Consider the following 12,102-nt stretch of genomic DNA (forward strand, 5'->3'; position numbering starts at 1 on the left):
TTAGTGTGTAAAACTTTGCCTTATCTTTTATAAAACAGAATTATTCCAGTGCAGTAGTACTTGTGGTGCTCAGCGTTCAATCCCTTAGGCTGGTTGTGGGTGTCATTCTTCAAAAGTCCCCAGTGCCGGGGGTGTGGGGGGAGAACGAGCCACCAGTTTTGTATTGCTTGGAAAGAATTACATAGATTCCTTTCAAGGGTCCTTTTATAGTACAACTTCATTTGGATCACGTGCCAGTCCAGCCACCTTCCCCTGCCCTCCTTCCGTGGAGGACACTGATATTTTCCTGAGAAGTTTTGGTTCTTCACGTCCCAGACTCTCAAGGAGGGGGGGAATGCATGGACCACCCCTTACAGAGCCCTCTTGGTTTGTGAGAAGCGAGCTGTTCCCACACTTGGTTTCCCCCTCATAACCTTCCAGAGATTCCCTGGTCTTCACCTTGGGGGGGAGGGCAGATGCTGACCCTCCTTCCCTGCTTTTCCAGCAGGGAGTAGATGGCTTTGTCCTATAGCGAGAGGGGATTGTGATTAAACCAGGCGTACACACACACACACACACACAGAGAGATGCAGTTCATGCAAACAAATAGCTGTAAAAAAAAGTTAATTTTGGAATTCAGGAAATCAGTTCATTTTGTCATCCGAGACAAAGCAGATCCTGGACTCTGGTTGCTGAGGGGGTGGGAGGGGGTGTCATTGCTCCCGGGATGAAGGAACTCCTCCACGCACTCCCTTTCCTCCTGGCTGCCTCCCCCCTCCCTCTCCCCAGAGAGGAGTGGTAAAAATAGCCTTTCCGCTCAGTTCTGTTGTAATTTGAACCAGATGTTTGCCAGATGTTTTCCTGCAAAGCGGTTTCCTGCAAAAACAGTTCAGGAGGCTGTTTGGAGTGCTAGAGAAGGGGAAGGAGAAACAGCAGCCCTTCTCAGTTTGGCAGGGAAGAAACAGAAGTCTTTTCCTCTGAGGGGGGGCAGGAAGGTAGCCCACTCCTTCCCCACCTATAAAGCTTCAGTTTTGCCATCTGTATTATACGCTTAATGTGCAGCCAACTCTGATTTGTTTCACTTCAAGGAAACAAACTGCTTGTCTCCGTCTGTGGAGAAGCCCTTGGAACCTCCCCCACACCCACCCACCCACGCATTCTTTTCCAGGTGCCTTTGGTGCAAAGCGTTCCTTCGGTTGCTTGGATTTAACCAACCTAGGATTGTGACTGGGCGATTCCCACAAAATGATAAAATGATGGTGTGTGAGAGATGAAGGCTTAAATGGGGCATTGGTTGTCTTGGTTGAGCTGGGATTTGAAAGAAGGCCACAAGGCCCATAATCAGAAAATACAAGACTTGCGAGAGGATTTGGAGATCATTCCAGCACTGAAGTCTCCCTGACAATGTCCATCCAGCTTCATGTTTCCTAGCCAAATGCAGGACTTTCCATCTGTCTCTGTTAAAATCGATCTTGAAGATTGTGGTCTGATGTTCTTATAAAAGTTGATGCTGCCCCTCTGGTCATCTGCAGATTTGATTACCGGATTGTCTTAAGTCCTCCCCCACGTCCTCTTCCTTTTCTCTGGAGGATGCCTTCCCCATGGAGACATCCCAGCTCTTCTTTAAGCTTATCAAAACACTCCTGTTGCACCAGAAGTTGGACGTGAACTTCTGGCACAGCAAAAAGTTGACATCGTTTCTTATACAGGTAGTCTTCAACTTACGACCACAATCAAGAAATTCGTTAAATGATTTTTGGCCCATTTTACAACTTTTCTTGCCACATTTGTTAAGGGACTCACTGCAGTTGTTAAGTTAGTCACCCGGTTGTTAAGTGAATCTGGCTTTCCCATTGATTTTTCTTATCAGAAAGTTGCAAAAGGTCACAAAAGGGAATCATCACATGACCCCGGGACATGCAACCGTCATAAATATGAATCACTTGTCAAGCATCTGAATGTAAATCATATGATGCTGCAAAGTGTGAAAAATGGTTACTTTTTCCACTGCTGTTGTAACTTCAAAAAGTCACTAAATCAGTGTTTCTCAACCTTGGTAGCTTGATTCTGGGAGTTGAAGTCCACCCATCTTCAAGCTTCCAAGGTTGAGAAACACTGCACTAAATGAACTGCTGATAAATCGAGAAGTACCTGTATTAAACTCTTGCAGTCCAATTCCAAGCAGTTAATTCCCCCACCCCAACAGAAATTTGTGTTCCTCCTTTAATGTTGTTCTTTCGCATAGGAGCCAGAGGACTATGAGTGGCTAGTTTAATTAGTAGCCTAATTCATGCAGCTAGTCCTTCTGAACCATAAACTCTGGATTACAAAGAACCCATGATGCTGTGCCCAAAGCAAAGCACACTGCATTCATTACATCTTAGCAGGGCTCTCCACCTACTGGCACGGTCCGAAGGCCTTCCTGCCAATGCTCCAGATGGACAAAATCTTGGTGTCTCATTTGAGAGGTGGAGGACTAAAAGGGAACATTTTTTGCCCAGGGGAATTCTTGCCTACTTTCCCAATTTCGACCAATGCTAACCACTCACTCTGCATGTTTTGCAAGTTGTCCCCCCACATTCTTTGGAACCCCAAGGGAGAGAATTGCGGGCAGCCAGCCTGTTTCAGCTCATGAGCAGAACAGAAAGAAGCATCTCTGGTACTGGGCATGACGTGGCAATCTGCATGTTGCATGGAGGACAGGTAGCCAACTATTTTAAGAAACCATGATGGCTTATGACAGAAGGGCACTGTTTTATTGATAAACGAGAGCTGGGAAAACCAGGAGTCTCATGCAGCTGAATGGCTAGAAACCTAACAAATATATGGTGGTGTTTGGGGTCATTGGATTTCTTGGCTGTCACTCAAGACAGGTACATAGCCAGGAGCAGGATCATAACCATGTGACTGATCTCAGGGTCTGGACTCACCTGCCGCTTAGCCTCTGCCCATGTGCAGAACGCTACTAAAGGACAGGCTCCTCCCAGCGAGAAAAGCCAGACTAATGTAGGACTCGGGCTGGACCAGAGCTCCGCCATCTGCGACATAGAACAGGAAAAGAGAAGTCGGAATGGATGTCACCCCCAGCCCAAGCAGGACAAACCTCAGCTGGAGAGGCAGGCATGTTGGGCAGCTTTGCCATCCACAGGGCTGGCCCTGGGGAGTAGCCACGGAGGGCCCACAGCCCCAGACAGCCGAAGATTGGGAGACCGGAGAAAAAGAACTGCATGGGTGCCCCCTGCTGCTGGAAGCCAGAAGCACAGGCCATATGGCAGTGTTTCTCAACCTTGGAAGCTTGAAGATGGGTGGACTTCAACTCAAGAGCCTTGGTAGTACAGTGGTCTAAAGCACCCTGTTATTAACACAGCTGCCTGCAATTACTGCAGGTTGGAATCTTACCAGGCTCAAGGTTGACTCAGCCTTCCATCCTTTCTAAGGTAGGTTAAATGAGGACCCAGTTTGTTGGGGCAATAAGCTGACTTTGTATGAATATACAAAAGTATGAAGGCTATTGCTTAATGCATTGTAAGCCGCCCTGAGACTCCGGAGAAGGGCGGCATATAAATCAAATTAAAAAAAAAACAAAACTCCCAGAATCCCCCAGCCAGTGCTCCTGCCCCCCCCTCCAAGAGCCTCAGTGACTTTAACTAGATCCACTTCCCCGCTTTTCATTTCTTAGTCTGACACTTTAGGGGACATCCTCTCTATCTGGAAACAAATCCCCAAATATGTGTCTCCAAATTCCAATGGAAATGGATATAGTTTGCTGCGCCAGGAAGCTTTCTGACACATCCAATTCTATTCTCCTAAAGAAATGCAGTTATCATACTTTCCCTAAGCCGGTGCTTCTCAACCCTGGCAACTTGAAGAGGTGTGGACCCCAGCTCCCAGAATCCAGCCAATTCCTAATTCTGGGAGTTGAAATCCATGTCTCTTCAAGTTGCCAAGTTTGAGAAACACCGGCCTAAGCCAATATTCAGGCAAAAAACCCCAAAACCCTTGCGTTGCAGGTCAGGTGTTTTTAATGCACATTTTTCAGAAGTCTGCCATGGCTCCCTTCTGTATTGTCTGCACACTGGATTACACCTACCAGGGATGAGTCTGCTCTTGACCACTCAACCCGAGAATTGCAGGAGACGCTCAACACTCTGCTTGGCAAGAATGGTCCAAGAATCCTGGTATGCCACGTCTTTGGGTATCAGTCCTGCTGCCCACACCCCCTCCCCATTGTGGAAAGCACCTCATAAATGCAAGCAAGGAAAGAGATGCAGCAGGGGAAATTTTGCTACACTGAAGAGTTTGTGGAGCCAGTATCAAGATAGGTGAGCCCACCCTGTTCCTCCACAGCCATCCAGGAAACTCCCTGGGTGCCTTCAGGCTAGTCACTCTCTCTCAGGCCAGCCCACATCCCAGGGTGGAGGTAGAATAAAATGGAAATCCTCTCAGAAGACACTCTGATCTCAAATATTTGACAAAAATCAGATAGACTTTAAGAATAAAACTGACTGAAAGGGCCTGCTCCTCCCTGCAAGGCAGAAGCAGTGAAAATGGGCAAAGTAAATTGAGGTGCATGTGAATAATACTGGATAATGTAAGTCATATTTGCTTTGATTAGGAAAAGAAAACTGGAACAGAGCACAGATGGGTCAGCCCCTCCCCCCTAAGAACCTAAAGGTTGTACTATTAGATGTCATTCCAAGCTATTCTTTATGACAAGGGTGATTTCTGGTAAATTTACAAAATTTTGTAGATGTACAAAACTATAGGCATGGACAGTAACAGCTAAATGGATCCGGAGTGGAATCTGAATACCTTGCAGAACAATTTACACAAAGCAAAAGCATATTTTCTGCAGTTTTACCTTAGGCTGAAAAATGCATTCTGTTTTCCTCCAGCCCAACCTGAAGGGATTGTGAACACTCTCACAGGCTCTGTCCAACCTTCTTTATTGGAAGCAATTGGATAGTCAGGATCCAGCTTTTGCTGCTCTTGGTAACCGAATATTGAAACAAACGCTATCAAGCATTCAAAGGCTAGTGAGAGAGCAGGGGGGCCACACAGCTGCCGCAACAAGAGGCTGCAGGGGCACTGAGCTACTCCATCGGGTGGGGGATGCCAGTTATTAAAGGTAGAGAGTAAAGCACAGAATCTCACATCCACTTTCATCCATGCAGAACTCCCTTTTTCAGCTTGAACAAAAGATGTGATCCACCATGAGCATTTTCTCACTACTTCTGAGGTCTTATTTTTGTTCGTTCTTTTTTTTTTTTTTGCTGACAACTGCAATGTGCAAGGCTGTTTGCAGCCATGAAACAAAAGGATTAGTACAAAGGCAGTATGAAATGGTATGCACAAAGTTCAATTCAACATAGTTTTATTTTAACAAGGAGGCAAAACAAGAATTTGCTAAGAATTTGCTCTGCTAAGCAGGAACAGCACCCGTCCCACAAAATGAACTCACAGAGGGGAAAGTAGGGGAGCCAAAGGAAGCACGGCAAAGCCAGATTCCTGGGGGAATAATTTCTCCTCACAGCAATCAGAATCTCTCTTGTGGGCTTGGGAGTAAGAATGCTATATCTACCAAGCATCTTTTAAGCACTGCAGATTTAAAGCTGAAAAGAATGACAAGCCAATTGTCAGCAAGTGACCATGGCCACCACACAAGTAAATCAAAACTGCTTTATAAAAAAGATTAATATAATAAGAATTCTCATTTTATTCATGCTACAGGCTTTTTTTAATCTACTATATTCAGAAGTTTCTTATAAAACTGTGATCCTGAAAATGTGTTCAGTTTGACATTGGGAAGGAAAAGAAGTATGAAAGGAGTCTGGATGAACAAATGAAGATGCTAACATCATTCAAGAAGAGATCTGTAATTGGATGGAAGGAGGAAAATGAATTTCCCCACTGCGCCATGCTTCTTTAAAATTTCAGCAGAAAAGGGGGGAGGGGGGGAAAAAACCTTTAAAAGATATAGTTCTAAATTCAGTTGGGGGAAAATTCCTGTAAATTAAAAACGCTACAGAGTTTGGTCCCAACAGTTTCTATTCAGATGTTTATTCTTCCCCCAACTCTATTCATTATATGTATATATTCATGAAGACCTTTCTGAAATTAACCATTTAAGGGCATATTGTCAATATATATGTAAATGCTTAAAATAAAGGATTTTTTTAAAAAAATCCACAAACAGGAAAAAGGAAAACAAAAGAGCAAGACATTACTCATCTCTATCACCACATTTAAAAAAGACAGAAATGATTGCCAAAAATAGTGGGCACAACTCTACCGTCCTCCAGGGTCACTGAGAAACCAAAGAGCAGGAAAACATTCAACTAGCCAATCAGGATCAAAGACAACCCCCCCCTCCCGTCCTCGTGTCACCAGCGGCTCCTACTCTGCCACGGGTGGGAGGACATCCTTGTCTTCCCTGTTCTCCGGCCCGCTCTCGTCGTCCTCTATCTCGCCCTCTTCGCCACTGAACTTGTCGTGAGCCCACTTGGGGCTGGTGCTTGACTTGCGATACAGGAACCGTCCCCGGCCTCGGGGGAAGAGGCCTCGGCCCCGGCCCCGGTTCGCCCACTTCTCGCCACCTTCGCCCTCTCGGTCATCGTGCTGAAGGAGAAAAGGGAGTCAGCTGGTAAGCTCTAGCCACTGAAACCCACACTCCCCATGCTTCCTCAGCCCCTGACACAAATGGGAGCCTGGCTTTGGCCGGGGTGGGGCTCAATCGTAACCAGGAAAGTTCTGCCCGAAGGGTCAGGATCGCCCAGCCCCACCCAACGGGAGGAGGCGCTCACGCACCAAATAGTACTTCTTGCTCTTGGGTGTGTATTCGGGGTCCCAATCCTCCTCCCGGTTTCGCTTCTGGAAGTCAGCGCTGGTGCCGCTGTTGTTGGTGTTGCCGGAAAAGGTACCCCTTCCCCAGCCACGGCCTCTGGCCCGGAACTGCTGCTAAAGAGGAGGAGGCAGAGCAGGGCTAAGTCTGAAGCCCCTTCTCTGTCAATTTGTTCTGGGATGGGGGGGGGGAGGAATTACTCAAACGGGAAAGGAAAAGGGAAACCTAAATGGAGGGGTTTTCTTTGCCTCTGGAAATGACTTCAAGACAACTGGAAGTCACAGGCTGCTTTGATTTGTTTCAACTTTTAAAAAATCACTCTGGAGAGATCTGTCCGTGTTTATGCTCCACCAGAGTTTGGAAATATTGAGATATATTATTTTCAAGCAGGGGCCTAAAGAGCTCAAAGCAGAAGACTATCTTAAGTCACAGAATGAGACACCTTTAGGACCAAGGATCACATTTGGCCATGAGCACTAGAAAGCAGGCTGGGCCAGGATAAAATCTAGATTAATTCAATTAAAATTAATTAGTGGCAGCTAATAAGATAATTCTCAGAATTTAATAGTTTTTTTCCTTTCGTCCAACTAAGCAGTCCACTTTGGTGATAATTTCTGGAGGGGCTTTGCAGGGCACAGGAGATGTATATCCTTAAAGGACACTCACAAATGTTCCTCGGGCTCTGCCCCGGTCGCTCGGGCCGGCAAACTCCTTGGTGCCAAGGCGGGATTTGTCAAAGCCGGAGGCAGGGGCCTCCTCCCGTTCCTCAGTTTCCTCAGGATACTCCTCTGCTTTATAGGAGCGTGAAGACTGTGAGGACGAAGAGCTTGACCTCGATCTCTCCCGGACACGTCGGTGCTTCCTGGGACACCAAAAACACAGAAGAGCTGGCTCGAAGCAGAATCACAGAGACTCAGTAATCCCTTTACTTGTTAGGGGGAGAAACTACCTTAAAAATGAGTCAGGGCCTGCACTGCCCTTTGTCTTATGGAAAACTGAAGCCTAGGGCAGCCGTCCCCAACCTTTCTGACTCTGTGGACCAGCAAAAAGGGGGGGGAGAGAGAGAGAGAGAGAGAGAGGATGGTTTCACACATGCACCCACCACTTACACAAATGGAGCTCTACCCCGGATTGGGGTAGAGAGGGCATACCTGGGCAGCCACAGCCAACAAATGATACAAAGCTAAGTAGCTGCCTTGGTCCCACTCTCTCCCCAAGGGAAAGATCTAATTCCTGAAAACAAAATTACCACTCAGTCAATCCTTTTCTTTCTATAGCAGCCAGAATAAATTTACAGGTGCAAATGCCTTTACTGACTGCACTCCATAAACAAAAGGGGCAATAATTAGGTCTCAGATTTTCCCTGTTTTAAGAGCAAGAATGGCATTTGTTTAATCCCAATCTTGGGGAATCTGAGCAAAAACACTGGGCATCTCTCTTCTTTGTCAACATTTTATTTTTATAGCTATGAAATGGAAGGAACTGTCTGTACTGCTAATTTATTAAACCTGTATGTCATTAGGCTCCCAGTGAACAATCAATGTAAACCAGGGTACGGCTGCTTTAGCACAGTCCAGGTATCACCAGAGAGTCCCACAGGCCTAGTTTCTCTTGAAAGCAGCTCTTCAAACGCTAAACTCAATTTCTGCAGGACTGCAAAGCTGACTTCAGTGAAGCACTGTTGAAGTAAAAATGGCACATATATTGTGCAAGGTAACTTGTTACTTTGTCTTCTTATATATCTTTCAATATCCAAGTTTTTTTTTTTTTTTAAAGGGATTCATTTTAACAGGGACGAGGGAAAGTAAGAACATTCTCAGTATACCTCCATGGTAAAGGGGGTCTGAGTAGGCAAAAAGTCTGCACAAGGCCAAATTTGATCGATCTCCCCAGGCCCTGGAGCAGCACGTGAACTGCTCCAGCCTCTTGGGACTTTGGAGCAGGGGACTTAGATCTCATGAATCCTGGCAACTTGACAGAGCCTCATCCTCCACGCTTAATGGGGAATAAAACCAAATCACAAATGTTGAGGTTACTTTTGACATTCTGGTGCCTTGAAACTAGTAATTAAAATTATTCCTAAAAAACAGCCTCCCCAGAAAACAAAGTGTGCCCCTCCCTGCTTGCATGAGGTGGCAGCTGGATCTGATGAATATGTAGTAAAGGGGCATCGGATTGTTCAATGTTCCTCTTGAATGAGAAATTCTGGAAATTCAGCTCTACACATCTTGAGGACATGCAGGCTGGGAAAGACTCTCCTCATTGCTAACACTGGGGGGCGGGGGGGGGTCTGCAAGCCATTGAACCATTTCAATTAAAAGGAAATAATAATGGGGGGGGAGGAATATGTGCTCCCCTCTAACTTACTTCTTTTTGGAGCCTTTGTGAGGCCTCTCTGTTTTCTCTGCTGATCGTTCTCTTGAATGACTGGAAGGCCTGGATTCCACAGATTCTCTCGACTTTCCTCGCTTATCTTTCTCCTTATGTTTTTTACGTCTTTCAATGTCAAGGCGCAGGTCAACTGGATCATCTTTGTATTTGCTCTCAGCCTGGAAGAAGAAAAACAATAAGGAAAAGGATTTTAAACTGAGCCTTTAGCAGCTTCTTCACAGATGCAGCGTTGATCTTATTTAGGACAGGAACCACCAAGGACATCACACACATTATGTTGCTGTTGCAAACAAATTGTCTGAAAACAGGGAAACTCTCCCACTCTTTCTGCACTCATTTCTCTCCCAGCCAGAGTACAGAAGGGTCTTGGCCAAGTTATTAAACCAGGTAAAGTGAGAGAGAAACTCAGCCAAAGCCAAGACCTTTCTGTGCAACTTCAAGGGCCACCACCACTAAATAAAACCAAAAGCTATCACTTCTATTTGGGGCAGGGAAAAAATACTGGTCATGTGCTGCCGGAAATTGACTTAAAAATCATAGAATCCCCCTCTTCCTAAAAAAGGATTCCTTCCCCAAAAATGAGAAGCCTGGCTGTGGATACTGAGAGAAAATGAGAAAGGGAAGCATCCAGCTGCAATTCAGCCTCAGAAGCTTTGCAGAAAAGTTTCACCCTGGATCAATTTATATGTAGGAGCAACCCAGGAGATCCATGCTTTTGTCCAGTCTCCCTCCAACACTTATGCATTTTGAAGACTCTTGCTAAGAATCACCACTTAAGCTTAGATTTGTGCACTGCAAACACATCAAGCACACATACACAAAAACAGGCCTGAAAAAACTTCTGTTGATGGAAACCAAATGAAGGAGAAAGCAGTCTGGGCCCAGGAGACAAAGTCTGGTGCCTGGGCCTTTTGCATAGCTTCATCTGCCCAAAGGAACCCTAGATTTTGCTTCAACTGCTCAGCAATGGACTAAGTTTCTCTTCCCTTTCCTTGCTTCCTTCTTGCTCCTTGCCAAACCTATTATTTGCTATTGGAAATATGACTTCTTTGAAACACTGAACTTTGAAAGTACAATAAATGTGCAATTAATTGCTGCTTCTGAATTATTGTCATGTTTATTTAGCACCTGCATAATGGAACTGCAGATAACCATCACATATCCTTGGGAGATTGAGATTTTCTCCAGAGCAGAAAAGGAGAAAAGAATAAGCAGGAATCAGAGAAAATACTGTAGTCGGAAAACTAAATTTTATGTCAAAGCCGAGCCTTCATAGGAAGCACTGCAATTATCCATCCAAAAAATCATTTTAGATCTGTACAAGTCTTGCTGCTTATTATTGAAACAGTTGATCCGTGCAGGGCCTTGACCCAATTCAACAGCTTCCAGTCTGGCACAAGGCAAGACTGCACAATAACAGGTCAAAGAAGAGTTCCCTTAACCCCAACGAGAAGCATTAGCAGCTCTCTGTTAAAGCAGTACTTACACAAGTCTATAGTACCCTTCCCAGTAAAAATATAGGATAGCCCCATTAGAGCAGAAATTGGCACTTGTTCTTAGGAGAATTTTTTTTTATTTTTTTATTTTTGCACTGTGCATTCCACAGGTGAAGAGTAACCCTTTGCAGTTCAGAAGACAAAGACGACTTTATCACCACAGTGGAAACTGGTTTGTCACCAAGTATCACCATCCAAACCCGGAGATGTAGCCATTATTCAATGCATTCCATTCCTCACAGAGCTAAGCAGTTCTTGTTTGCAAATCAGAAGAATGTCCCTATTCATGTGTCCTCATGCACATAACATAACTTTGTGTTCACCATCGGGGCTCATCTATTGTCTTTCAGAAGCGACAGGGGTTTTGATAAAACAGAGAACACAGGCATGATAGGAAAGTAAACAGTTTCATAGCATTGTTAAAATACTTTAAAACAAACTTGCATGAAGGTGAAGAGACAATGCTTAAAGATGAAATACTTCTGTTTCAAAACTATAAATAATAATATTAAAATAAAGGGCCTACTGAAATGTCACTGTGCATATCTAAAAGGCTTCCATTTTCAACAGCATTTTAAAATAAATGAATAGAATTCAACAGGAAATGACACATTAGCAAAAATGTTCTTTGATTTGGCTTATTTACAATTTGATTTAATTTCCTCTTTCTGACATGCATGTCTTTTTGAAAACATGGTTGGAAAATATCACGGGTAAGACAAGTGATTTAGTTATACTTACAAGCATCAAAATATCACAAAAAGTCTCTTCCATCATCAAGGTCACTTGTTTCCAAAAATCCACTTTTTGTCTCAAGCTCAACCTCAATTGACTTTGTGGTCATTTACCATATTTCTAACCACTTCACAAAGGTTGTTGATACATTTTTTTAATAAAAATTAACCCTTTGTAGTTCATTTTTAGAATTATGCCCATCCTTGAAAGAAAAACACAAACTTAAGTAGAGAGCAAGTTAAATTAAAAAAAAATCACTTTTTTTTAAAAAACCCAAAGTTCATGCCCAAAGCACACAGATGAACCCAAATCAAAAGCATCCGTTTACCTTGTAGCTTGCTTCTTTGGAACTTTTGATCTCCTCTTGTGAGAATCCATGTTTTCTAAAAGAACTTGGAGAAATGTCTATCCTCCTAAACACAGAAAGGCAAGCCACGATTAAGAGACGCCTTTTTTTTGGGGGGGGGGGGGTCTTTTTTGATGATCAGATTATGAACAAACCTGGTCAGTTTCACCCTCTTACTAATGTTTTGGGGGATTTTAAGACTGGGAGTAAAGTCATCTCAGAGGTAAATAACTCTCATCCCACTCTTAAAAGGCGGAGATTGCTTTCTTCAGACTATTTTTCAGCAGTTGTAAGGAAATTGCCTGTCTCTATCT

At 44.3% G+C, this 12,102-nt stretch overlaps 1 protein-coding gene across 3 annotated transcripts in view; it reads right to left on the bottom strand.

Moving 5' to 3' along the window:
- Positions 1–5,336: 5,336 nt before the first annotated feature.
- Positions 5,337–12,102, bottom strand: part of THRAP3 (thyroid hormone receptor associated protein 3) — a 49,514-nt gene continuing 42,748 nt past the window's right edge. Inside the window, exons 8-12 of one of the 3 annotated variants that reach the window (XM_070950154.1) lie at positions 11,771–11,855; positions 9,188–9,369; positions 7,487–7,682; positions 6,787–6,933; positions 5,337–6,597 (exon numbers count right to left, since the gene is read on the bottom strand). In XM_070950154.1, coding sequence (XP_070806255.1) covers positions 6,376–6,597; positions 6,787–6,933; positions 7,487–7,682; positions 9,188–9,369; positions 11,771–11,855 — 832 coding nt within the window. In that variant the 3' untranslated portion in view covers positions 5,337–6,375. Of the gene's footprint in view, positions 6,598–6,786; positions 6,937–7,486; positions 7,683–9,187; positions 9,370–11,770; positions 11,856–12,102 lie in introns of all 3 variants that reach the window. The other 2 variants (XM_070950153.1, XM_070950155.1) reach the window with 2 other exon arrangements.

Source organism: Pituophis catenifer, unplaced genomic scaffold, assembly GCF_029215685.1.
Source record: "Pituophis catenifer annectens isolate HBS135680 unplaced genomic scaffold, rPitCat1.0.hap2 SCAF_9, whole genome shotgun sequence".
NCBI lineage: Eukaryota > Metazoa > Chordata > Lepidosauria > Squamata > Colubridae > Pituophis > Pituophis catenifer.